Source organism: Salvia splendens, chromosome 6, assembly GCF_004379255.2.
Source record: "Salvia splendens isolate huo1 chromosome 6, SspV2, whole genome shotgun sequence".
NCBI classification, from domain to species: domain Eukaryota; kingdom Viridiplantae; phylum Streptophyta; class Magnoliopsida; order Lamiales; family Lamiaceae; genus Salvia; species Salvia splendens.
In genome coordinates this window covers 12,328,874-12,356,132 of record NC_056037.1, presented here as the reverse complement: position 1 = coordinate 12,356,132, position 27,259 = coordinate 12,328,874, and the positions used below count along the sequence as shown (strand labels likewise).

At 35.7% G+C, this 27,259-nt stretch overlaps 4 protein-coding genes and 1 pseudogene across 6 annotated transcripts; 1 reads left to right on the top strand and 4 right to left on the bottom strand.

Moving 5' to 3' along the window:
• Positions 1 to 2,259: 2,259 nt before the first annotated feature.
• Positions 2,260 to 5,143, bottom strand: LOC121806421 (protein COBRA-like). Its single transcript, XM_042206451.1, has 6 exons — positions 4,899 to 5,143; positions 4,341 to 4,420; positions 3,658 to 4,114; positions 3,280 to 3,439; positions 2,917 to 3,197; positions 2,260 to 2,835 (listed from the first exon to the last, which is right to left on the bottom strand). The coding sequence occupies exons 1-6, from the start codon at positions 4,975 to 4,977 to the stop codon at positions 2,552 to 2,554; spliced, it is 1,341 nt and encodes a 446-aa protein (XP_042062385.1). The 5' UTR covers positions 4,978 to 5,143; the 3' UTR covers positions 2,260 to 2,551.
• Positions 5,144 to 9,786: 4,643 nt separating this feature from the next.
• LOC121808804 lies at positions 9,787 to 10,837 on the bottom strand (annotated as a pseudogene).
• Positions 10,838 to 12,603: 1,766 nt separating this feature from the next.
• LOC121806453 (solute carrier family 25 member 44-like) lies at positions 12,604 to 16,417 on the top strand. Of its 2 annotated transcripts, none has more exons than XM_042206497.1 (6): positions 12,604 to 12,875; positions 13,557 to 13,938; positions 14,175 to 14,371; positions 15,180 to 15,312; positions 15,607 to 15,760; positions 15,995 to 16,417. In XM_042206497.1, the coding sequence occupies exons 1-6, from the start codon at positions 12,814 to 12,816 to the stop codon at positions 16,018 to 16,020; spliced, it is 954 nt and encodes a 317-aa protein (XP_042062431.1). In that variant the 5' UTR covers positions 12,604 to 12,813; the 3' UTR covers positions 16,021 to 16,417. The 2 variants fall into 2 exon arrangements, with proteins under 2 accessions (XP_042062431.1, XP_042062432.1); XM_042206498.1 differs by having other exon boundaries at positions 12,611 to 12,767.
• A 214-nt stretch (positions 16,418 to 16,631) lies between these two features.
• Positions 16,632 to 18,925, bottom strand: LOC121808813 (uncharacterized protein C9orf85 homolog). Its single transcript, XM_042209389.1, has 7 exons — positions 18,765 to 18,925; positions 18,532 to 18,653; positions 18,387 to 18,439; positions 18,197 to 18,260; positions 17,983 to 18,025; positions 17,774 to 17,821; positions 16,632 to 16,988 (listed from the first exon to the last, which is right to left on the bottom strand). The coding sequence occupies exons 1-7, from the start codon at positions 18,852 to 18,854 to the stop codon at positions 16,827 to 16,829; spliced, it is 582 nt and encodes a 193-aa protein (XP_042065323.1). The 5' UTR covers positions 18,855 to 18,925; the 3' UTR covers positions 16,632 to 16,826.
• Positions 18,926 to 19,268: 343 nt separating this feature from the next.
• LOC121808812 (eukaryotic translation initiation factor 3 subunit M-like) lies at positions 19,269 to 22,790 on the bottom strand. 2 transcript variants are annotated; one of them, XM_042209388.1, is made up of 10 exons: positions 22,555 to 22,788; positions 22,175 to 22,304; positions 21,742 to 21,880; positions 21,449 to 21,661; positions 21,229 to 21,367; positions 20,308 to 20,458; positions 20,095 to 20,204; positions 19,913 to 20,010; positions 19,759 to 19,828; positions 19,269 to 19,582 (listed from the first exon to the last, which is right to left on the bottom strand). In XM_042209388.1, exons 1-10 carry the CDS (start codon positions 22,645 to 22,647, stop codon positions 19,493 to 19,495), a joined length of 1,233 nt encoding a protein of 410 aa, XP_042065322.1. In that variant the 5' UTR covers positions 22,648 to 22,788; the 3' UTR covers positions 19,269 to 19,492. The 2 variants fall into 2 exon arrangements, with proteins under 2 accessions (XP_042065322.1, XP_042065321.1); XM_042209387.1 differs by having other exon boundaries at positions 19,759 to 20,010; positions 22,555 to 22,790.
• Positions 22,791 to 27,259: the final 4,469 nt, after the last annotated feature.

Genomic DNA, 27,259 nt, shown 5'->3' with positions numbered 1-27,259 from the left:
CTTTTATCTCTATTTTTCAACATATTTGATTACTTAACAATTAAATTTAATGAGGTTTTAAGAAATAAACATATTAATTTATAAATAAATTACTCCATAATTGCAAATATAAAAATGAACAGATTGAAATCAAATGCTGTCACTTCAACTAGAGCCGCATGTTATTAGTAATATATTTTCTCCGTGCTAAATTAGTGATCTAGTAATCTACTATTTCTTTGTATTCCAATTAACTTTAATATATTTTATCTTTCAACAAATTTTAATATATTAGGTCCTACTGCTTTGGGCACTTATTTAATTTGGAGAAAATAATTGATAACAAAAACTTGCATAGAATCGACTGTATTTTATTTTATTTTATTTTATTAAATTAAATCAAACTAAATCAAATCACATCCTAATATATTGAAATAATTATTTTATCTAATTAAATATGTTTTCATACAAAAAGATACCCTTCAAATCAAACTAAATCAAATCACATCCTAATATATATTGAAATAATCGTTAAAGATTATACTAGTACTAATTAGTAAATAATATCTTTAGATACATATAAAGGTGTTCGGTTTGCAAGATTGTATCTAATTTGTAGTATGTTTGGTTCATGAGATTCAATCCCACAACTCAATCCTATGGGATAATTAGTCATAGCTAAACCCTCTATGACTAAAATAATCTCACAACTCAATCCTAAATTATATCTTGGTATTGTTTTATTTTGTAGACCGAACACCACCTAGAAGATTAAGAGAAATAAATGCCGATATCAACTACAATAACGGTTTTGCTGAAAAAGTGCAAATTAAAAGAGTCAACAAGGTTAATATAGACAAAACATAATACTAAAAGAGAGTGAGGACTAGGGTTTGTGGCTTCTATAAAAAGAGAGCCAAAGCATTGAAATAAATGTAACGAATGCCTTCCTCCGGGTGGGGACGCACAGAAACGGCAGAGCTAAGCGTCGGAAGCCTTCGGTTGGGCGTCGTTGTGAAAAGGCTTTCCTCTTTGAGTCTTATGCCTTTTCCAATGCCGCCCATACCGATGGCTTCCGATCTACTCTCCCCTTTCTTCCCTTCCCCTTTTCCTTGTTTCTTTCCGATCTACCTCTCTGGATCATCCTTTTTTTCCCGAAACTATGGCGACAGTCTTATTTCATGTTTTTTTCCTGCATAAAAGATGAGAACTTCACGCGGTTGCTATTTTGATTAGAGCTCATTACATTTTAATTTTTAATTTAATTGAATATGTTAGCCGTGTAAGTATAAAAACTTTAGATCTGTTGGCACTATGTTTTAATTTGTTTCTGATTTGCAAAAGAAAAGCAATGAGGAATAATATATTATACTACTCTAAATGTGAGAATGGGTCAATGCTGGAAAGAGGAATTGATTGATGTTGATGGAGTTTATCAATTTGCCATACTTTATTTTTTGTTTTCCCTTCTTTTCATTTTGAATTTTGGATTTGAAGTTTGGTTCGGGAAATATGTTATGCTATTTGTTTTAACTTTTAGGACACGTTTTATAGAGTGAGTGGGTTATAGCAAGAGGATTAACATAGGATAAAATTTTCGGGCCAAATGTAGGATTTATGTAGGATAAAATAAACCCACAACAGGATAAAATAAACCCACAAATTTTGTGGGTCACATTAACTAAGCCCAATAGTGAAAACGGGCACTATTCACGCGGGCCTGGCGGGCCGCCGCAATTTTTTTGGGGCCTTGGATTGCATTTATCCAAGCTGAAAATTTGTATCAAACATTGGATTGTGGTGGGTCCCACCAACCTTAACCTTGGTTTATCACCTATAAAACGGGTCCTTAATTGAATTCCTTGAAATATGTTTTTGAAATTTTTAGCCAAAATTGCTAATGTGTTTTGTATACTGTTACTTTCATTTGTGGTATACAATAATGAATTTCTTTCTAAGTCTAACTTTGCAATTTAAGTCTCAAAAGTTCCTAAATTTTTACTCCCTCCGTCCCAGCTGCACGGGATTTTAAATCTGTTAGCACACTACGTTTTAATTTGTTTTTTCTAAAATTAATCTAAGAATTTTGTCCAAAATCTTGACTAAATATGAGTTCAAATTTCTTCATTGAATTAAAAAACTGATACTCACAAAAGACCAGGATTACAAGCAAGCAACGTGCTCCAAAAACTATTTATTTAATGCATATTTATTTGAAAGTAATTATGTTAAGCAAAAATATGTTCTCTATAATTAAGCAACTTTTATACTCAACACTAGTTGAAAATTCAAACAGTAAAAATCTCACTGTAACTATCAAAATGTTGATATTCTCACCACAATCCTATACATAAAAGTATATCAACAACCACGATCTACATGTAGTAACGAAAGTATTATGCAACTAGAACAGAAAAGGCATCCCTGGAGTATAAAAAAGAGCCACAACTGAAGCATGAATTGGAACCATTTGTCATGGCATGCACAAGTTTTTGTGCACCTGAATCCACTGCGTGTTGTATGATCTCGTCTCGTAACAATGCCAAGAACATTGAATCCTCATCCTCCTCTGTTAAAAACACCCAAACAGAACGGCCAAGAGAGCTACAAGCAGCTGAAGGAAGGAGACATTCTGGCGCGTGGTGGCACTTGGTAGATACGGATACTCATCAGGAGGTGGCATCACACAGTTGTCCCCATTGAAGTAAATCCTCCTAGGGAAGGCCCAACCCTTCTCGAAAGTGAAGGTGGATTTGTCCTTGCGGAATAGGAACTCTGATTGAGCGTTTCCCAGAGGGCCGGCTTCCATCAGCAGGTCGTTGTAGTACTTAACTCCCCATAGCATCGCAGTGTCATCTGTCAATACAAAAAATGATTGACTTCATGTGATCAAGAAAGTAATGGAGTAGTTGTTTTTAGGTAAGTAGCATGACTTACTTATGTCTTGGTATGGATTGAGTGGCTTGTAGTTGAAGCTGAATATCTGTGTTAGGTTGTCGAAGTTGGGGTGTTGGATTACTAAGTTCCACAATGTGTAATTCATCCTGTAGTTGAAGTTTGTTATGGTGACCTTAACCCTCCAATAATCCTTGTAGTTCTGCTTCACGTGCCAGTGGATGCGAATGGGGCACATGTGGCTCGTGCATTGGACTAGAGGCGCGAACCTGTTGGTCTTCTCTTGTTGTGAAACGACTGAAGCTAGGTATGGTGAGTCCGGACTGCAGGGAGGAGCCAGTATATAACGAATGATTAGTAACAGAGGGACAGAGAGAGAGGGAGAGGGAATATGAAAAAACTTACTTGACACAGCTTCCTGGATCTGTGGCGTTGTTTTGGCATCCACATGTGCATGTCGGGCAAGGAACAATGGTGTCATTGTAGAAGGATGAGAGCGAGACGCAGCAAGAGGGAGTTTTTTGAGCCAGAAACTGTGAATATGTACATGTAACATTCCATGTCACTGCAAGAAGAGAAACGTGAATGAATATAAGCCCAAACTTGCACAACAAGAATTTCTTGCCATTATTTCTAGTACTTATAAAACATGTCAACGATCCCACTTTGGTACCATATTCAACAAAAATGTCATTCCTTCATTGATCAAGAAATTCCCATTTTCAAATCATTCCAATTTTTCCAATCTGAAGACTAACTGATTCCAAGGTGAAAAGAACCTACTCATAGCCTGAGTGACTCTCCTCCCATCAGAAGACACATATTTAGTAGGCTTCACGATTTTGGCAGGTCCGCAGGTATATCCAGGACCGGGTGCTCTCAAGGTGAAGTTCCTGGGGACCCTCACAGTTTTGTTAGTGGTTCCAGCAGCGCCAACACTGACTTGGAAGGAGCTTGCTGCATTGGATGGATCCTGTCCCCAAGAACCAATCACCCCTCCTTTACAACAGTTTGCAATCTGCTGGTTATAGGGAGTTCCGGGCAATAGGTCCACGACTGTGGGATCTTTCTTGCAGCAATGTGGGACATTCCCTTTATACTTTGAGCAATCCCCTTGCTCTGTTGTTTGGGCTCCCATCATGCTCCATATCACCTCCTTCTTCGCCCACGTCCACCCCAGAGTCCAACCCGGTGCTTGAATGTGACGATATTGTTGGAAGTTGAACATTGTTACTACAGCCTGGATATCCATTTACATATGCCAATTAGGTTCATCGTGGAAAGAAAAAAGTTGAATATATCCTTTAGTGATCACCACACAGACTATCATCTCATTAGAGGAATCTGATATACAAGATTACATACGAACACAACCATACATTAAGGTGCTAAATCAGACAAGTATTTCTATAGAAGGGGTATCTTATTAGGAAGATTGTATTGTTTGTGATTTGTGCAACACTTACCACATAGCCATCGGGTGTCCAAGAGATAACGTCCCATTTTATTGTGATATTTCCGTTCGGGTCAAGTGCATCGTAAGCTTCTGAAAGAGGATAAAACACAAGTTTAAATCTATGATCTTACCTTATCACAACACTGTCTTGTATGCAGTTTTTAAGACAAATCATTTTTGAGGCCCTAAATTCAGAAAACTAGTCTAATTTCAAGATTATAGTATTACTTAATTTGGGAACAGAGGAAACAATATGCTAATACTTGATGATTGTCTAGTAAAGATTCAAACAGGTGATCCTTCCCCACTACAGAAACAAGACAACTAAAGCTCTGTGTGCACAAATTGATTCCCAGTTTATGTTCATCCAAATCCCATTTCAACAACTCAAAGATCCATACAATCAAGAAACATACTTTTTTCCTCAATTTTCATGCAAATTACTTGAAAATGCAACTGTTCAAACAAAATTCTACACATAATCACATCCCATTAATCCAACTTCATCAAGCAAAAAAAGAATTAAAATTATGCTCCACACTGAACCAACAAAGAGATGGGATATTACCTGTTGAAGGGATGGAGAAGCAAGATAGCAAAAACAGCAGCACAATGGAGGGAGTTGAGAATTTGAAGCTTAATTCCATAGTTGCAGAGTCTTCTTGCCACGAAGATCTGCAACTAAAGTGTGAGTGGAGGAGAGAGAGAGAGAGAGTAAGAAAGAAAAGATGGCTGTTAAATCTTGTCTAATAAGAAGGCCTTAAAACTGGATTTTAACCACTGGAGGCGGCACATTCGTTTCCTGTATTTTCAGCCAACATGATTAATTTATTGTTTTTCCTCAATAATACACGCGACAGAGTATTCAGTAGTATAATACTACGAGTATTAGATATAATCTCTCTCTCTCTTTGGTAGTTAGCTTGTTCGTTTCTACCATATTATTTATATATCAATGCTATAGACATTATAATATATGATACTGTATATACTATTATTAACTTAAAGAATTGAGAAAGGAAGGTGCGTCAAATTTTATGTATATTGATGAAGGCGACACCCCAACTAAAGCCCTCAAGCTGAGAAAAGTTCGTATATATGAATTGATCGATTGAAGGTATGATTTGAATTTTAAACAGTAAAAAAATTCCACATTCTATTAATTTATTTCATTGACAATTTATTATAAAATTGAATTATAAAATAAACAAGAGAATGTAAATGACTGAAATTTGATAAGTTCTTAATTTATTTTGCTAATGAAGCTGATTTTAGCCAAATTGATATGGTTGTGCAATTTCAGTTAAAAATGTCGTTGTTGTAAGAGCATCCACAATGGATGCCCGATCTCATGCCCGATCGCCCAAGATCGGGCTAGGGCGCCGTCGGGCCCGATCGAAAGATCGGTCGCGCTCGATCCATCGGGCGCCTGATCAGGCATCCACTGCAGCGTCGCACCCGATGACGCGGACGCCCGATCGATGCGTTTTCCTTTTTTTTAATTTTTTAAAATTTCTATCTATAAATGTACCTTATTTTCACTCATTTTTCACACATCTCTCACACATCTCTCAACTCTCTCTCCATTCCAATATCTCTCTTTCACTCACTAAATCAAAATGTTTCCCGGGGAAGATATGGGTCGGGCTATGGAACGCGCATGTTTGCTTTCGGGAACCAGATTCTCGCAGGTATTCGTGCAATACAAGAGCAAGAGCAGGTCCCGAGGCCCATCTGCCACCGGACATCCGTCCGTCGAGAGCATGGCCTAGCTCATCAACGTCTGTTCGAAGACTACTTCGCTGATGAGCCCCGGTGGGGACCGACGGTTTAGAATGCGGCGAGAACTGTTTCTCCGAATTGTTCACGCGCTGGAGGCGCGCGACGAGTACTTCTAGCAGCGGCAAGATGCGGCCCACAGAAGGGGTCTATCCCCGCTCACGAAGTGCACAGTTGCGCTTCGTCAGTTGGCATACAAAACCACGACGGACATGTTCGACGAGTATCTTCACGTCGAGGATACAAATGGCCGAGAGTGTCTGTTAAAATTTTGTGAGGGCGTTATTGACGCCTTCGGCGCCACATATTTGCGCAAGCCGAAGATTGCCAATTCCTGATGGGGATGCACGATAGGGCGCACGGCTTTCCTGGAATGTTAGGGAGCATTGATTGTATGCACTGGGAGTGGATGAATTGTCCGGCAGCGTGGAGAGGCCAATTCACCAGTGGGTATAAGGGTAACCACCCGAGGATGATCCTTGAAGCCATCGTTGACCATCGTCTTCGGATTTGGCATGCTCACTTTGGCGTGGCGGGGTCAAACAACGACATCAACGTGTTGAACACGTCAAGTCTCTTCACCGAGCAATGCAATGTCAATGGTCCGGTTATCCAATTCACTGCCAACGGACGACAACATCATATGGGGTACTACTTAGCCGATGGCATATACCCGAGATGACCAGTTTTCTTGAAGACGATCTCCTGCCCAACGGATGCGAGGAGAGAGCTTTTTGCAGCGCGACAAGAGTCTGCGCGGAAGGATGTGGAGCGAGGATCCGATGTGCTTCAAGCACGTTGGGCAATAGTGAAAAGCCTGACTCGTTCCTGGTACATGCATCATATCGCCAATGTCATGTACGCGTGCATCATCTTGCACAACATGATTATTCACGATGAAGGTCGAAGAGCTAGCGATTGGTCCGACGATGAAGCCGGTCCGAGCGCAGGTCATGCAACCCCGCCGGCCGCTCGAGGTTTACCCTATGGAGTCAGTGAGAGATTACAAGCTCAGGAGAGCATGCGCAACCAACAAGCTCATCTTCAACTCATGAACGACATGATTGAAGAAGTTTGGATACGTAGTGGTCGTTGAAATTATACCTCTTTTTAAGTATTTTCGTTGTATTTTTTTTTAAAATTAAGTAATGTATGTTTTTTGCTAATTCTTTAATTTAGAGTCTAATTTTGCTATTTATAATGGGTAACCATAAAAAACAAACATTAAAATTGAAATGAAAAATGGATAATAGATAGGGCACTCACTAAAGCCAAACCATTACAGAAAGAATGAACATGCTGATGTGGCAACCACTAGGGCATCCATTGTGGAGGCTCTAATAACTAAATTAAGCCAATTTGAACCCCTTGTTTTATAAGGGCGGGACATGGAAACATTAAATATGGTAAAAATCCAATCTATCTAGAAGCAAAAATGTTTTTTTTTCATAAATTAAAAAGCTACGTTACTAGAAAAAATTTGATTGGCACGCCCTTTGGAAAAATCCATATAAGGAAATATTATTCCAGCATTCATATTAAGAAATAAACACACTTGAAATTGCCACTTTGCAAGGCAATAAATTCATGGATTAATTTAGGATATAAATCCTATATTTACTTTACTTATTTTGCTTAAAAGTCATGAAGACCAACCCATACGCCTTAATAATACAATTTCCACATATAATTTAGAAATAAATGTATTACTATTTTTTTTTACAGAAATTCTCATGATTCTTGTCTTGCCGACAAAGAGACAAATATTAGAGAGAGAGAGAGAAGGGAGAGAGAAGTTGCCGACACTGGTGTCCGGTGATAAAATTGTGGGAAAGAAAGATAAAGTATGCAATGCATTTTTGTCACTGACAGCTCACCATTTCCTCATTTTAATTTTATTATTTTATTTGTAAAATATGATTTCCAGTGTCGGTGAGTTAATGTTCAATATTCCACGAAGCAGAAAACAACTGGCAATTATATTAAACTTAACTGAATATATATTTTATTTAATAGTAATTTTATACTACTATTTTTATTATAGGTCAAATCTTTACACAGTCACACTATAAATTTAACTTTTAAAAAATTTAAAAGAAATTATATATAAACTTATAGTACTATAATAAATTCTACTATATCGCAACTGAGCTATAATATTCACGGTGAATAAATTTTAAGTGATGACTGTGTCGATATATATAGTGCCAAAAAATAGGAAAGGGATTAATTGCCCAAAACAGTAGTTTCCAACTTACATTTTTTGTATGGATAGATTTGAGTCCTTGGTTGCACATGCTAAGGATGTCATATATACCTATTCATATCCCTGTCCCACCTTAAGCTATAATTTCTTCAAATCAAAAGTCCTTACCAAATTAAATATCTATAATAGTAGTATTATACACATGGAATATTATAAATTCTTTATCACACATTTTTTTTACAAGAGATGTGTATTACAATAAATTTTAATTTTGTCATTTATTAATAGATTATCTATCATAATATTGTCCCCATACCATACATTAATTGATCATATTACCAAAATTTTATTTTCCTATTATAATTTAATTTTCGAGCAGATAATTAAATTTATCTAACTAAACATAATATTGATACCTTACGCAGTACAAGAACAAGATATCATATAGTCAAGCAATATCACACTTTATCTTATTTTACATACCAAACGATCTCTATCAACACATGTATTTATTTATTTATATTTGAAACTTACACAATGTTGAATGATTCCAACTTCCCAATCGATTAGATTATAAAAAACTTTTTTACCAATTGAGTTTTACTTCATCTAAATATATAGATATACATATTTTTACATGGTAGTGATAAAATGCAAACTTATATATTATACAAACTCCAAACTCTTCAACACAGTGTCAACACAACGTTAACACAATGTAAAATTTCAAGATTTTGATCTCAACACAATGTCAACACAATATCAACACGGTGTCAACCATTGGCACTATGTTGATATTTTCTGTTGCTATTATTTTGTAATCTGTTGACATTTTTAACGATCCAAATCATAGTTTAGAGTTTGTACAATATTTGAAGTTTGCATTTTATATCATTCCTATTACTAGAGATGGTTAAAAAAAATTGTTAATGATTAAGGGGAACACTTGCACTCGACGTATAAAATAACTGAATATGCATTGAAAATTAATTGCACAATGAGAAAAATATATTTTCCCTCTGGATTCGAACTCAAGTACGCTTTTATCGAATATATGATCGAATAACCAAAATAGTTTTTAGTTTTTATTATCACTTTTTATTTGAATAATTTTCTATTACTACATAGTATAATTATAAACATCAGTATATATATATTGGACCTGGCCCATAAGTTGGTAGACGGATCCATAAGTTGGTAAAGTGAGGGTCATAAACTAAGCCCACTCTCTTTTATTAATGAATGCGGCCCAACAGATGATGAGAATTGGATTTGATAATTGAGAATGATCGATGCCAATCGATATGATTTTCAGGGATTTTAGTAGATTAGGCCAAAAAAATATACAAAAAAATTATATATATATGGAATAATCTTTTATACAAAGATCAAAACAATATATTAGTTTATTCATAAGTAATTCAAGAAAGCAGTTGTCATTAATTTTAGATATGCCATAGTGCCATGCTCATTATAATGAAATCCCATAATCAAAACCAGATCCGTGAAACCTGAGTTTTGTAACATCATCAATTTTTCGAATCATTTCATCTTCAAGATAGCTCAAATGATCTCCAACTTGGCCCTTCCTAAAGAAAGAATTATACGGCAAGGGGAATCCACTCTATCCGGCAAGGCAACTCACTCGATTTGTTAATCTCTTGATTGCTCAAAATATCAAAGCTGCATCTCTCCACTATCTTCTCAACCTCCTCCTCTCCTCCAAATGGACATCCCAAGAACTCACCAATTCTCCTCACATGACTCTTCGTATCTTCCTTGAGCTCTTCATAAGTCACAAACATCACTTTCTGAGGCCTTCTCAGGCTCTCGTCCCTGTAACCGAGCACGTGATCATAGTAACTGATCCACAGCCGCCACGGATCATCGCCAACGGCAACGGCAACGGCATCTAATTTCTGCACAAAGCGCCACATCGAAATTAGGGTATCTTTAGGGTTTCGAGTAACGTACACGATTTTGCAGTCGCATGAATCTGGGGAATCTTGTAGAATCTGATAGGGTGCGTGTGTGGCCAAGATTCTCCCTTCCTTTTCATCGAGATATTCCTGCATTTTTCTACCTCATTGTGTTCGTTTCCGGATGTAGAGGTTTGTCTCGAGGGATGGGACTAGCTCTTGAGGATGGGTGGAGGGTGGAACGGCGTCGTCGCGGTGGGTGATGGAGTAGAGAAAGGCCTTGGGCCATGTAGTTCCGGTTTTGGGGAAGGAGGCTAGGATGATGTCTGATTTGACCTTAGCTTGCCACGTGGCAGGCTTGCTTGCCTATGTATCGTAGATTGTTTGTTATCTCTGATTTCATATCGCATCACCATAGTGCTCTGATTTCGTATCGCAAATTGCTTGGAACCATATGCCGAGTTGTTTGTCTATGTATCGCAAATTACTTGCTTGTGTACTACAGATTGCTTGATTTGGTTGTCAAGTTGTCATTTTAACTATAGTGTCACTATAACTCACCCATAAGTTCAAACGTGAATAAACATATGACCATTTTATCATTTTGGTCCATAACATTATGTTTTGAACCTTTGTATTCTGGAGAAATTAAATTGGTCCGTTTTTAATTTTTTCCTTTTGGCGGAGCCGTCAAAATTACATTGTCAACCCAAATTAAGTTATCTTTGACTGTATTAGTACTAATCCCTCCATCCCATAAAAATATGTGTACACTTTCCATTTTCATCTGTTCCATAAAAATATGTGCATTCCATTTTTGAAAAGATATATCAATTTAATAATATAGGTCCTACTAACCACTAACTCTACTTTAACAACTATTCTACTCCCCTCTCTTACTTTACCATACCATTCTCCTCATCTTTCTTACTTTAATAATTTTGTCTTAATTTCCGTGTCATACCCATTGCCCATATTTTTACAGGACGGAGGGTTTCAATCTTTTGTATGAATGGGGCAGAGGAAGTATAATAAATCATAATTAGATAGAATTGACCAAAGTCCAAAAATGATTCAAAACATACTATCATTTTATACTTTTGGTCTAGAATATTAAGTTTTGAACCTTAGTATCCCATATAAAATGAAACTGGTCTATTTTTTGTTCCTTTTTATGGAGCCGTGAAAATTGAACGGTTAACCAAATTCAGTTATCTTTATCTGTATTAGTTTTCTTATCAGTATTTTAATATTTTTAAAATATAATCCTGGTCTTCGACCATATTAGTATTTCGATAATATTTTTAATATTTTCAAAATAATGATTCTAGGTTTTATGAAAATTAAATAAAAAAGCATCTTAGAAATTAATTTATTCAACCAATAAAAGCCGATCTAAAATAAAATTGCTCATTCACAATATATCATGTCCAATGCCAAAACATGACCTATTCTTGTAAATGCTTATATTGTGTGAATTGCAAGGAATATTTAAAAATGTCAACAGATAATATAATATTAGCAATAAAAAATCAACACAGTTTTAATACAATGTCAACACAACATTAACCATTGACACCGTGTTGACATTTTTTGTTGCTATTATTTTGTCGTCTGTTGACATTTTCTAACGGTACAGATCAAAGTTTGAAGTTTGTATAATATTTAGAGTTTGCATTTGATTACATCCCTTTTTGGTTTACCATATAAAAACAAATTACTTATTTGCAATCTCTGGACAAAAAATTTAATTCACATTTTAGAACTATTTCTTTTTCATTTTATTCCTTCAATTTAAAGGAAAATTTTGATTATGATCACTATTTAATTTCATCTCTATCTTCTCTTATTTATCCTTCTTATCATCTTATTTATCTCTCTTAATCATTAAACTTATTTTATGCTAAAAAAGTCAACTCATGATTATGCATTAAAACAATGTTTTATGTTTAATTTGATACTTCAAAAAATTATTTTAGTGTTTCAGTTTATTACTAATAATTATAAAATTAAATACGTGAACTTCATTTTATTTTTAAATTTATTTCAATAATTTTATATATAAATCTATTTTAATTAAACAAAAGAAATCCATACTAAACCTCACATTAAATTTCCACACCTCATTTGTTTTCAGTTTAATATTCATTTTCTAATAATTAAAATACGCACTATCTCATTACATGTTGAACTTTACTTCTTGAAGAGATTGAATTATTTCATAACATAAAAATTACTCTATTTTTACTTATCACATCATATAATAAAAACACTCCACTTTTGTAGTACTACTAATATTTATTGTATTAATGGTATTAATTTTAAAAAAAATGAAGTATATAGTTATTTTAGAGTGTGAATGGATAATCGTGATTGGTTTCTGTACGCGGACTAATCTTGATCGAATAGTTTGACAAGAAACCTATTTTCAAAAGAATTCTTAAAGAAAAAGGAAATTATAGCTCGCTGTATTCTTCAGGAAGTTGGTTGAAAAGATTTTTCCTCGTTTCCGCCATGAGACGATGAATTTGATGTAAGTGTTGAGTTTCTATAACATCTCTTTATTTTTTTTGCATTCGATGGATACAGCGGGAATAAATCAGAAGCCATCATTCGGTCAAACGGAAATCAATTGGGACAAGTAGGTTTCGCCAATCTGCTTTTCATTATTCACGTTATTAATGATGTTTAATGGACTATTTGAGGGTGAATTTGAGTTCAAATCGTTTATTTTCGCCCTAATCGTATTAAATGAAGATATGGTAGGACTTGGCTATCTTTTCAGTGTTCTGTTGATTAGTTGCTGCATTTGATCGACGGAGGTGTGTGTGTGTGTGGGGGGGGGGGGGGAGGGGGTGTTACTGATACATTTGTAATTGGTGTCATGCTTAGGGTTTTCATTAAAACTGGATTAAAGAGTTTTGCTTTCTTGTGAAATTCCAGCAAAAGATTATTGGCAGAGTATAGGAAGTTCTGTGAAACTTGAGAATAAGTCATACCACAAAATGAGGAGAAAGTTTTACTTTCGTACAATGATTGTCATTGTACAAATGATTCTTTGACAGTCCTCTGATCACCTGAACTAATGTTGCTGCTTGGTATCTTTCACTTGAATGTATAATTGCTTAAAGACTGTTGTCACATGTATCTGCCATTGCTGTGAAGCCTTATGATGCAAATTTTTTTATTTTAATGTGTAATTGCCTGATTATTCTACCTGGGCAGTCACAGCTCAGTTGTTTTAGATCAGACATCTATAAATATAAGAAATTATAGTATGTTTTAGTCATTTGGGATTCATTGTAGTTTCTTTCCCGTGTAGGCTTGACAAAACTAAATTCTATGTTGTTGGAGCTGGAATATTTACTGGAATTACAGTGGCACTTTATCCAATATCAGTTGTGAAAACCAGGCTGCAAGTTGCATCACATGATGCTGTAGAAAAAAATGCCATGTCTGTCATAAAAGGCCTTCTTAAAACAGATGGAATTCCTGGTTTATATAAAGGTTTTGGCACTGTCGTGACGGGAGCGATACCTACCAGAATATTATTCCTAACTGCATTAGAAACAACAAAAGTAGCTGCACTGAAGATGATAGAACCTTTCAAACTGTCAGAGCCCACACAAGCAGCATTAGCAAATGGGGTTGCTGGCATGATGGCATCTTTTTACTCACAGGCTGTATTCGTACCAGTTGATGTGGTATGCTTCACATACTCTTTGGTTTCTGTTGTCCATCGGAATTTTTTGTTAGGTTTTATGTGGAGTTAATTTTTTTCATTTAATGGAATAGAAATTCGACATATTATAAGTATATAGAGAAATATGTTGTAAACACAAAAGGAAGTACTGAACGTGTATTATAGAAATCAGATATTTTATCTTTTAATTCCCTTTTTGTGCCAATTCTAAACCTAGATAAGCATTTATTTAAAAAGGTTAGTCAAAGACTGATGGTGCAAGGATATTCGGGCCATGCAACCTATACTGGGGGCCTGGATGTTGTTCGTAAGGTGGTAAAGTCTGATGGGATTCGTGGTCTGTACAGAGGGTTTGGTCTCTCAGTTCTCACGTATTCTCCATCCAGTGCTGTCTGGTGGGCAACCTACGGTGCAAGTCAACGCGTCATTTGGAGGTATTGCATTAAACATGAGCTCTCTTTGCTTTATTTTCAGCTCATGTCTTGCAGCATCCTCTCAAAATTATTTTATTCAGCTCCTCCTTGCTAATGTCATGCCACTGAACCCTAGGTAGTTAGTCGTTATCTACAAATCTTAGGCAGTTTTTCTATGCAACTTCCTTTTTTATTCCGCATTAAAAAAATTAACATAATTGAACTAGGAATGTAATATCTGCAGCTGACATGATTGTTAGGATTTGTTAACTGGTCGAAAAAGACTTTGTGCTCAAAGAGTCTCTATATATGGGCAGGGGAGCAACAAGATAGTTGACAGTAGATTTATCCACCACGATAATAACATGATGCTGTTCCGAAGATATTTCTTTCTTGTAAATTTATAATCCATAATGTGGTTATGTTTTACAGTTTGATATAATCTTGAATTAAGTTGGAGAATATTTCCCAAAGTTCTCGTATGCAAAGATTCATATTAGGAGTTTTTTTAAAGTCTTCCTTGTACAAGTCTATTTCATCATTGGATATTATTATCATCAACTGAAATTCTATGGTGATCAACAAGTGACTTGTATCACATGCTGCTTCATCACATTCTCTCAGGTTTGTACAATCGCCTGTACAAGTGGTTGTTTTATACTAACATTTATATTTGGTATTGTGATCCAGACAACAGAAGAACTGAAAGATGTATTATGAAGATGATTCAAGCTATTGTTTCTTTCTGGGGCATATCTTTTACTAATTCTCTGGATGAAACATTTTTTTCTAAATTTTGGTTGCAATTAATTTTTCATGTGTCTGGCAGATTGCTGGATGATGGAAATGCTGCTCCAAGCGAAGGAAGAATTATTTTGGTTCAAGCTGCTGGAGGAATTTCTGCTGGTGCAACTGCATCATTTGTAACAACCCCATTAGACACCATTAAAACCCGCTTACAGGTAAAGTCAATCTGGTATTCTATATAACGATGCATTCCTGTATTGGTGGATAGATATTGTGGTGAAATTCGGAACTTTTTTACTTTCTTATTTATGGATATAGTAACACATCCTTTACATCTTAGACACTTAGTGTTTATTTTAGATGGTTTGAGATTGGTTTGGGAGTTTACTTATTTCTGACAGTGTTAAAGGCCAAATACTACCATGAATATCCTGTATAAATCTATTAGGGCACCAATACCATTTTTTTGTTTTACTGTTTGGTCTAATCTGTGTTTATACATAATCCAGGTGACTGGGCATGAAAAAAGACCCACTACAAAGCAAGTGGTTAGAAGTTTGATTGCTGATGATGGATGGATTGGCTTATACAGAGGACTTGGCCCAAGATTTTTTAGCATGTCAGCTTGGGGAACCTCAATGATTCTGGCTTATGAATATTTGAGTAAGTTCCCTTTCTTTTGTCATTTTGGTAATCAATACTATGTCCATTTATGTATTATCTCCATATGAATGCTACAAATTATTTTCAGTCTGTCTTGTGTTTGTTTGTTCAACTATAGATCAATTGGCAGTGCTCTGCATTGTTTTGTTTGATGCCTGGTTTCACCTTTGTGCTGGTTTATCTATGTGAAGGATTTTCTGTAGCTCATGATTTCAATGTATTTGTAATATGCAGAGCGCGTGTGCGCAAAGGATGACTAAGCCATGAGTAAAGTTGCACACGGGTTCATTTTTTGCTGTGGCGGAGGTTTCTTTTAGAGCAGTCCAGCAGAGCGAAACATTGCTTGGGGCACATTTAAATTGTTCATTTGGTGAACAAGATAGCTTAACCTAAAATGTGGCTCTTCTATTGCACCATTCAAAGTCAATCGGCAGTGGAATTTATTTTGTCCAAATTATTTGGAATACTCAATCCCTAATTCTTTTTAGAGTAAAATAAATTCTTTAGTTGCTAATCTTGGGGGAATCTTGGAATATAAACCTATTCTTGATCAAATCTCATTATTTTTTCCTGAGAATCTGTTGCATTGCTATTCCATTCCATTGCACTAAATGTAAGCACTTTTCGATATGTTTATGCAAAAGAGAAACAAGACAAGAAATTTACTCGCTCGTTGCTTTAGCCATAATAGTGATTGAACAACTTTAACCATCTTTTGTTCAGTTGGCATTACCCAGTGTTCTTAAAGTTAATCTTACAATCATAGTTACACATTGGGACTGACAAAAATTGCAATTGGAAGATTCATAAAGAGAGGCCTCTGTTCTTTGAAGATCAGAGAGCTGCACGAACTTTGCTTAATAAACGGGGATTAGCTGAAATAACAAATTATATTAAATGGGAATCATTCAACTTGGTTTTTTTGAACTATGTATAAATTGCAATAAGCCAGATGCTATTTCAACAAGAATTTATCTAAGATGGGGATCAAATGTCAAGTTACAAAGTGCAAAAACGGAGCATCACTACCCCAAGATAAGGTAAAAAAGGAATCCTGAAACCTAACTCACCCAACAACTCTCGGTAAATCTTGCCCTCCATGCTCATCCTCACCATCCCTACTGTATTCAGCATACTCTTCAAGTGATTGTATAGTATATAAGTCGCCGGCTTTGCTGGCATCAGCAGTTGGAGTTGAAGCCGAGCCCTTGGATTTTTCTTTGTTCATCTGTTCAATAGACACTGAGTTAGCAATTCTACAGTTCAGGAGAGCTGATTTACAGAACTGAAGCAGGCACCAAGGTGGTCACTTGCGATTAAATAAAAGTATATAAGTCTTATTGTATGGAATAAGCAAAAAAACTAACGATCAATTTGATAAAGACAAATCTCATTATACAAAATGAGAAAGGAAAACTGGACTTGAGATTAAACTATCAAGGATAATAAAGTCCCAATTATAGTTGCTCCTTAACGTCATGATCTTGTCACACATCTAGATAAAACAGTAACGCCTACAGAAAGTCTTACTAGAACACTCGGTCATTCATGTCCGAAAAAAATTGCATCTTACTGTTACATTCCTAAGGGTTATTTCACCAGATAATTTGGTAAATAAACTATTCCAGACATTAGTTAAGTTGTATATAGTGAGATGGAGCTTCCAAATGCAAGCCAGCTGCTATCAGCCCCACTAAGGTAGTATCCAAGTAATTAGCATCGTTTTCCCTCATTTCACAGAACTAATAAGTGCTGATTGCATTGGCTATTAATCGATAATTACTAATTAAGAATTTAAACTAAACAGTGGTCTTGGCCTTGGCCTAGTTATGGTTGTGTTACTTAGCCATTTAGGGATCGAAATTCTTTTATCATGTTGACAATTATTGTATCAAAGTACCCCTCCCCTTTTACCCATAAACACAACAGAGCATATGACAAGGAATAACTTCTTAAAGTGAAAAAAATGACATCTGAATGCAAATGCTTGCAAAATATAGAAAAAAAACTCACAGCTCTTAGCAGACTTCGTCTATCCCTCTCCCGAGCATTCTTGATAGCCTGTAGTAGACAGAAATCAAATGAGGTTGTAAATAAACACCAAATAATTCCAAATCATGTAATTAAATCAAACCAATGTCTGATTCAACTGGTAGAATGAGATATCTAAAACAAGAGGAAATAAGAAGGTTGATGAACTAATAAGATGAAAAGGGAAAAACCTCTTCTAATGTCTTCTGCTCAGCTTCCACTTCTAAAATATCTCTGTACACAAAAAGAATACTCAAATGCATTACACCTAATTCAATAATTAACTTCCAAGAAAGAGAACCCTCAGTCTCTCACAACCATTTTCGCTTTTATTTGGATCAATCCTCCCCAATTCTAGCAAGGTGAAAGAAGCTAATCAGTATATGACGAGAAATTATACTATACCTTCCAATTATTTTATCAACGCGGCATGAACATTTGGCACATACATGGTGCTCCTTAGCACAACCTACACATCAAATTATCCAACAATTCAAAATTTTTCCAATCAGCGAAAAGAAAAAAGGAAATTCGAATAATAATTCTAAATTAAAAGAAAAACAAAAAGACACAAAATTCAAGTTTTCACACAAACCAGCACAGAGATTGTGATAAGCTTGCCGAACGTTCCTCTTGGAACAACGCTGACTGCAAATGATTTTTCCAAACAAAAGCTCAAAAATTAGAAAGCTAGAGATGAAATACCCTAAACAAACAAAAAAGAAAAAAAAAATATTCACCATTTTGCAGGTTCAGAGAGAGGCTTATATTTTCCATATTTTCGTTTCCAATCGATCTGTTCTTTACAGCGATAGCAAACGCCAGTTATATCCGAAAACGGCCTCAATTGACCCCCCAATTCCTGCCATTACAGAAGTGTATACATAGAAATTAAGATACGGTAGAAATTTGAAATTGAGGAAAAAATAAGTGTGTATGTTTGCTAAAGAAGGGGGATAGAGAAGAGAGGTACAGTAGGGTTGATCTTAACGCCACCGTTAGGTTTCCATGCGAATTTGTTCTGGTGCTTTGGCGGACCTCTTCCGCCGCCGCTACTACTCATCTTACAACACACAAAAACCTACGTACCCCCACTTTGCCTCCTTTTGTCACTATATAATCTTCAAATCAATATGACTCACATTTAAAATTGGTCATCAATATTAATACTAGTTGAAAATTTGTTTTGATTTAAATATGCTTCTAATTAAAAATATTTAAAACATTAAATTTTTAAAAACCAAAAATATTAAACAAATAAAATGGATTGATTTTAAATTCATAGTTCTGAAATTTTAAAAATATGATTATAATTTAAACATAAGCTTAGTTTCTCTTCGTAAATAGAAAACTTATCTTTGAATGTGTGACACTATAGAATAATTTTTTGGCAGCATTAATAGCCTGGTAAAAAGTCTTTTACAGAAGTATGTCAACTCTATTTTCATCAATTGTGAAAGGCGATGCGAGTCGAGAATAAATGGAAATCAAAGCTTTTCTATCCAAGACAATCATCATAGTCGGGCGAAAGAAACTCATGGAATGGAAGTTGATACAATTCATGTAGCTGAAAAACAAAGGGGGGGATCGCACTACTCAGGACACGAGCAATTAATTCTGTTGTCAAAGATTGTAAATAGAGCTTGGAGTTTCGCAGCTGTACGACTGACTTGCAGCAGTAGCTGTAACAAAGAGCCCGTCTCAACGAATTGTCAGTCCCTGCACTGCCTGGGTGCCATCTTCGACGATCTTGTTTGCTTGAATGGTGCTGATTACATTAGCAATGTTTCCCTGCAATAAATTTTCATGAGACACAATAGGCCAACGGTGCAATTTTTTATAAAACTTTTATTGGAGATGCATCCAATGAAAGAATTAGTAAGGAGAAGCCAGAAGCAGCAGCTGCTGTAAACATATACTCATAGGACTTATATAACATATTTATATGCTGCAAGTGATAGATTTACCCTCCATGCTGCAAGCTTAGACCGAAGGGATTGCCATTCATGAAGTCCAAAAACACGCTTTGAGCAACGGCTGAAGCAAAATTGAAGAATGGTTGGTTTCATAGATGGGTTATAATAGAGCTCAAAGAGATATCCGACTGAAACCAAACCGTACTTTACTATGACTACTTCATTGATTTGATCAATTCTGCAATCTAGAAGCTTAGCTGTAATTGCCTTCACAACCCATGGCTCAACTTCACTGTACTCAATCTAGAAAAGAACATATTTTCACAAAACATCAGATGTAATCTGTAAAGCTGAAAGGGCAGCTTATACGAACAGATCAATAAGTACCTGGAGGGTTTCCTTGATTAAGGAGTAAGAGATATGACCAGATTCATGGGTACCAAGATCTACTAAAGATATCAATCTCATCTTGGCAACACAATCTTCATGCACAAGAGCTGAGCATGCCCCACAAATAGCAAATCATGTGTCGGATATAGGACACGACTAATGCATACATTATTTACCTCACAAAATAAAAGCGGTGGAAGAGTGGCATACCATGGCTATTAAAAAAATCTGAATTTGAAGATTGAAAATCAAGATATGCATCAAGCCTCTGAGTCAGAAAGATGTTTAGAATTTGATACACCGGAGCATATGCACTGTCTTTCTCCAGTTGTGCTATTGCAGGAATATCTAGTAAATCACCCTGGGGCAAGAATATAGAAAAATCACTGAATGATGACAATACTCAATTACAACTCTTCCAGTAAGCAAGCTTCCAGAACACCACAACATAAGTCTAAGACCTGCTTTTCCCCCCACCAACAAAAAGCAGCAGAAGGAAAAAAGAAACAAGAAGTAGTAGCTCCATTTTGAAGAAATAGCTACTGAAGTTATGCAAAATTGCATTCCCTAGCTAATCATCTACCTAGATTGTGCTTTTATCATACACAGGAAAAGTTCATGGTTTATCAGTTAGATATTTTCAACACAAAATTTGCAAAATAAATTTCTTCATTGCTCAAGTTCAGGTGGAAATTACATAGTACTACATTGTTTTTCTAAATGATAGCATTGGGCTTGCTCAAGCCAACTTGCTAAATAAATACTCCCTCCATCCCACTCAAGATGTCCATCTTGACTTTCTAGTTTGTCCCACTCAAGATGTTCTCTTTCTATATTTGGAAATAAATCTCTCTCCTCTCTCATTAAAATATTGAACAATCTTTTTCTCTCTACCTATTCCACCTAACAACTTTTTTCCTAAAATCCCGTGCCACTCAAGAATGTGGACATCTTGATTGGGACGGTGGGAGTACTTATGTGTGCTTTGAGAAATTATCAATTTCAACTGTGTAATATAAGTACAAATTCCTTATCAAATATGTAAATATATAAAGAACTAGAAATTTTCAATACTTTTTTAAAAAACCAAGGTGCTCTTCTCTGGTCTCTGAAAACAATTCCAAACATTACCTGAAACATATCAGGTGACTTAACAAATTCAACAACAGCACGAACAGCCTCTTCCTTAGCTTCAGCCAAAGCCAATGCATCATCCCCAGAAAAGGTTTCCAGATACTTGACAAGGTAATCAAAAGACTCTTTTGCTGAGCTGAAAGTGCAGAAGCATATAACTCAGCAACTAGTTTCTGTAGCAACCTCATCACATGCATAAACATATACACATACTCACCTCTTGCTGTCTTCCAAAACATTTGCAACTGTCAGAAAGAGGTCTCTCTTATCCTTGGTTCCAAGATTCCATTCCGATATAAAATCATCCAGCTTCTTAAACGATGGAACAACATGTTCGGTTACCTTCCCACTGACAGCCAAGTTAAGGGCCTCCATATAGACAAAGAACTGGCTATATGGGTTCTCCAATAGGTTGTAGAGGTTAAACAAGCTAAATGAAAGAAAAGAGAAATGTCAGAATTCATGAAACCAAGCAAGCAGCCTCAAGGACTAAGGATTTCTGTTTCTTACATCTTCAAGCGCAGACCAGGTTTTTCATTAGGCTGTTGAGTAACCTTTGTGGCTATAAGTTCTGCTATCTCATGCACTTGGTCAAGACTCTCAGGCTTCTTTACAAGGTGGCAGACAACAGTGTAAATGCATTCAAGATCTGAGGCAGAATAACAGAACACCACATATAAATCAGAAACTTACCCATCCAGTATCACCATAAGTACTTTTTGGATAGAGAATGCTGAATTAGTAAATAAAGTGCGCCTTTTAGTAAACATATAAAATGCAAAAAGAAAAGGTACATCAAACTGGAGAAGCATATCTAAGTCAATTGAAATTTCTTCGGCCAGAAACAGAAGAGGCAATCTATATATACTATTCATCATCCACTCCAACTGCAAAATTATAAAACTTAGATTACTTGAATCGATAATTTGAATACAATGCTTACCTTTCTCAGAAGCCTTAGAGAAAATGATATCAGCAGAAGCAAGAATCAAAGAAGCCAAATCCAACCACCTCTTTTGTATTATACATTCTTGAGCCTCCACCAACAATCTACTAACGTGTCCCTCTGCTACCTATCATTATTTTTAAAAATAAATAAGTACTTCAAACCCAATCGATTTCCTCATCCGACTTCATACTATTATAGGTATTCCAAATAGTAAACGGAAAAAAGAGAAGCCTAAAGATTAAATCTCATTCTTTTAAATTTCTGCATCACAAACATTTCCAGAGTATTACAAAAAAGAAAATTGTTTATTCAAAATTCTCTGTCAACATCGGAAAACATCATCACATGCGAATTTAGAGGTATGAAGGAGTTACCTCTGGACCGGCGTCGGCCCACGACAACTCGGCAACGAACCTAACGACGGAGAGAGCGGGATCTTCATCCGATGTGGGGACAATCGTCGTCATTTTTCCGAATCTGCAAGAGAAAATTCAGAAATCTCTGCAGATGCAACTATGAATTGCTCGGCAGAGAGTTCTGATGTTGGAGAGAGAGGACACGATAGTGAGAGGGGCAGAAAAACCCTAATTTGAGGATGAAAAAGGGATTTGGAAATGTATGAGGGGTAAATATGTAGTAGTACATGTTACTAAAACATCTGCAAATGTAAAAAGGCGATAAAATAATTTAATAATATATATAAAAAAATTCATTTCGGATTACCAATAATTTAAATAATCATTTACTTTATTCCATTTTTCATATACAACCTCATATTTCACTATTTTTTATAATCACCGTCCATTATAAAACTATAACTTATTCTGTTCATAAAAAAATATGAACATTTGGTTCAACATGAGTTTTAATATATATAATTGATGAAGTAGAAAGAGAGATAAATGATAGTGTTAGTAGAGATTGGGCTCTCATCATTACTAATTTAATGATATAAGTTGTAAATAAAATTACGTGCATAGTCTTGTATTATTTAACTATTCTAATATTAAAAAGTTCATATTTTTTAGGGACGAACTAATAAATAAATAGTTCACTTTTCGGGGCGAAGGGAGTCTTAAAAATTGGTCCCACATCCACTCACTTTTCGGTCCTTGAACAATTTTATTTCACATTGGATAGACTTTTGCACTATTCCTAAACATTTTTACCCTTTTGGCTTGAACGGTGAGTAAAATTATCTATTAACTATATATCCATTAATATGCGTCATTAGATTTGGATAGACTTATGCATTATTCATGAACATTTTACCCTTTTAGCTTATACTGAGACTATGTTTATCATCATTACTAATGTAATGTAATAATATAAGTTGTAAATAAAATGACATGCAGAGTCTTGTATTATTTAACTATTCTAACATTAAAAAGTTCATATTTTTCGAGGACGAACTAATAAATAAATAGTTCACTTTTCGGGGAGAAGGGAGTCTTAAAAATTGGTCCCACATACACTCACTTTTCGGTCCTTGAACAATTTTATTTCACATTGGATAGACTTTTGCACTATTCCTAAACATTTTTACCCTTTTGGCTTGAACGGTGAGTAAAATTATCTATTGACTATATATCCATTAATATGCGTCATTGGATAGACTTATGCATTATTCATCAACATTTTACCCTTTTAGCTTATACTGAGACTATGTTTATCAGCAACCACCCAACCTAACTCAACCATCCACCTTTTCAATATTTAATTAATTTTCATCTCCTCCACATCATCTTACACATCATCAATATTCATCCAACCCAACCACACTATTTTTGATGGTTTATCAATGATCACCCAACCACTCCGTTATATATTTATTTTATATTATTTTTTAATAATAATATTAATACACAAAATATTTATTATTGTGTAGTAAAATTTATATAAAAACACACAATAAATGACAAACTAAAAATAATAATTTCATCATCAAAAGCTAAGGAAATAATCTTGGGAAGGATTGAAGTTTTGGGAATGATTGAAATTTAGGGAACCGAAGAATATATTAATCTCATCATCGTCCATAGTTAGCAACAAAGGAAACTAACAAATACGATATGAAATTGTATCAAATAAGAATGATTATAGGAGGAGAAAAGATTATATTTTCTTTTTGTAAAACTATAGCAAATGTGGTATATATATATATAGGATTATATATATATATATATATATATATATATATATATATATATATATATATATATATATATATATATATATATATATATACCAACCAATGAGATTGCTCATTGGCTGAACGGTCAAATAAATGGAGAGACCGTTCGGTGTGTGTTTGCCCACCACCCAACCTATGTCAAAGAGAGAGAGGCATGGAAGAATTTTTATTTATTTTTAATATGCTAATGATATGGCGGTCGATCTTATTTGACCTAGTCTGAGGGTAAAATTGTCCATTGACTATATATTCACTAATATGCATCATTAGGTAGACTTTTGCATTATTCGTGAATAATTTTTACCCTTTTAGCATTACCACATGTATTTTTGTTTCAGGCAGTTTCACTTTACTTTTTCTTTCTTTTGATGCTTTTTTGGTCTTACAATTTCGTATTCCAAAAATATGAATTTAAAATTGAATTACATTTGAAAACCATAAAGAAATAATAGTGGCAAAATTAAAATATATAATCGTGTTATTATTGCTTATAGGGCATTAGCAATGGTGTCCCCTCTCCGGAATCCATCTCAGGGCCTATCTCCACTTCTGCCACGTCAATAGGCCTATCTCAGAGCTTATCTCCATGCAATGAGAGCTCATCCTAGAGCCTATCTCAGAGTCCATCTCATTTCCACATCATCACTATTTTATTTTATTTTTAATATCAATATCTAAATATTTTAAATTAAAATATTACATAATAAATTAATTCTTTGTTGTATTACAATATTGGAAAAAAAATACAACAAAAAGCAAATTACAATAGAATTTAAAAAAAAACAAAATAAAACATCCTTCATTAAAAAACAAAAAAAATAGAGAGGAGTAAAATTGAGATTGAAATTAGAGAGGGATGAATGTATATAGGGGATAAAAGATGAATTAATTTTTTTGAAGAAAAGGGAGAGATCGGCTGTGCCTATGTATCGGCCTTGGGGTGGAGGCGGAAGGGAGTGGCCGTAAGCTCCCTCCCCACAATGGGAACTGTGGAAGCCGATTGGGGGAGGGGGCGGCAATCGCTCAGTCCTTGCGATCGACCCCATTGCTAATGGCCTTATGCGCCTAAGAATCTAAAATCCTGAATAGACGAGTGCTTATTGGATTAAATCTAAAATTATTTGGTATGTAACAAAATGTTTTGAACCTTCAATATATTAATAAAATATTCAAAAATTAATTACACTCCATATTGACAAGGTAAAATAATATTATGGAGTAGTATACTATTCCCTCTATCTCAGCTTATATATTAAAAAAAACGCATGATTTAATTAGATGTCGACTAACCTATTTATTGGCCATTTTTTAAATAATGCTAATCATTGATCAAAGTTGCTTAATTAATTTGTGATTTTGAATTTTTATAATTAGTTTATTTCAAATTTAAATTTTGAGAATAAATTAAAAAAGAGATAAAAATAAGAAAGACAAATAAATAAATAAAAAGTAAAAAATGATTAAAAATGAAAATCACACAGAAGATACTCGGTGAAGCATTTAATACAGGAGCCCTCTAAATGGTGCATATTAGTGGATAAATAGTCAATGAATATTTTCGCCTCTCAACTAAAAAATGGTAAAAATATTCAAGAATAATGCAAAAGTCCATCCAACATGATTATACCATATGTCCAGGAACTAATGATGCTAATAAAATGATCCTAGAACCAAACATTAAAGGTTAGATCATCCTGGAACCTAATATATAGTTAACTATAAATATAAATATAAATATAAATATAAATATAAATATAAATGTGTAAATATTAACAAAGAAATCAAACAAGTGAGGCCGACCGATTGAGATGCAATGGATCACTTTTTGCCATCACTAAAGAGATAACTAAGAGCATCAGCAATGGAGGCGTCAAAACCGCGACGCCAATTTTTCACCGACGCCGGTTCTGACGCCGAACCATTGCGACCGGCGTCGGCGAAATCGGCGTCAATTTCGGTGTACCCATGCCGATTCGTGTGGTGACGCCGGTTCTAACGCCGATCCTCACGGCGCCATTGTAGGCCCCGAATCGGCGTCAGAATTTAATTTTTAATTTTTTTTTTCGAAAACACTATATATACGCGCTTTGAACGTCATTTTTCATTCGCACCACTTGTTTTAACGAGTACTCTCTCTATCTTTCTTTCTGTACAAGATCAATAACGAGCAATGGAGAACAACTACGCAGGAACTCCAGTGACTCCCGGGGGATGGTCTCAGACTCCCCCGACTCCCGGGGTAGGGTCTCAGACTCCCCCGACTCCCGGGGTAGGGTCCCAGACTTTCCCGGCTCCTGAGGGAGGTGGTTGGCCTCCGATGACCGGGTACTACAACATGTACCCGTGGCAGCAGATGATGCCGGGGTGGGCACCCGGCATGCAGCCCCCTATGCAGATGATGCCGGGGTGGGCACCCGGGATGCAGCCACCGGCGCAGCAGATGATTCCACCGCCGCAGGGGACGCCCGGGGGGGACAACGCCTATCGGCCGACTTTTGATTTTTCCACCGGTTCTTCGCACACATCGACCCCAACGGATGCACAGTATACGAAGACCTTCTCCTTAGCGGACTTGGGTTTTGATATTAACGAGGTTCCGGAAACTCTCATTCAAAGCCAGGGAGTAGGGCGGGGTAAGAAGAAGGGCAAGGCCAAGAAGGTCGGCGAGTCGTCGCAGCCGGATGAGGATAGTCGAGTCCGGAGGAAGTGGACGGACGCGGAGAACGTTGCGCTTGCCAAGGCGTGGGTGAGTGTCTGCGACGATCCTCTCGTTTCGAACAACCGGAGGATCGTCAACTTGTGGGCCAAGATAGCCGCAGTCTACAGGGCATTTTGCCCTGAAGGGAGACCGCGCACCGGGGAGGAGTGCCGGAAGTGCTGGGACC

Coding starts and splice junctions, on each gene's coding strand:
- LOC121806421 (XM_042206451.1), bottom strand. CDS start 4,977: ATGGAATTAAGCTTCAAATTCTCAACTCCCTCCATTGTGCTGCTGTTT. Junction 4,421..4,898: donor CTTCTCCATCCCTTCAACAG/GTAATATCCCAT, acceptor ATCCTCTTTCAG/AAGCTTACGATGCACTTGAC. Junction 3,440..3,657: donor GAGAGTCACTCAGGCTATGA/GTAGGTTCTTTT, acceptor CTCTTCTTGCAG/TGACATGGAATGTTACATGT.
- LOC121806453 (XM_042206497.1), top strand. CDS start 12,814: ATGGATACAGCGGGAATAAATCAGAAGCCATCATTCGGTCAAACGGAA. Junction 12,876..13,556: donor ACGGAAATCAATTGGGACAA/GTAGGTTTCGCC, acceptor TTTCCCGTGTAG/GCTTGACAAAACTAAATTCT. Junction 14,372..15,179: donor AGTCAACGCGTCATTTGGAG/GTATTGCATTAA, acceptor TGTGTCTGGCAG/ATTGCTGGATGATGGAAATG.
- LOC121808813 (XM_042209389.1), bottom strand. CDS start 18,854: ATGAGTAGTAGCGGCGGCGGAAGAGGTCCGCCAAAGCACCAGAACAAA. Junction 17,822..17,982: donor AGCAGAAGACATTAGAAGAG/GTTTTTCCCTTT, acceptor TGTCTACTACAG/GCTATCAAGAATGCTCGGGA. Junction 16,989..17,773: donor GACGAAGTCTGCTAAGAGCT/GTGAGTTTTTTT, acceptor TCTATTGAACAG/ATGAACAAAGAAAAATCCAA.
- LOC121808812 (XM_042209387.1), bottom strand. CDS start 22,647: ATGACGACGATTGTCCCCACATCGGATGAAGATCCCGCTCTCTCCGTC. Junction 20,011..20,094: donor TAATCAAGGAAACCCTCCAG/GTACTTATTGAT, acceptor GTTCTTTTCTAG/ATTGAGTACAGTGAAGTTGA. Junction 19,583..19,758: donor CTAAGCTTGCAGCATGGAGG/GTAAATCTATCA, acceptor AATTTATTGCAG/GGAAACATTGCTAATGTAAT.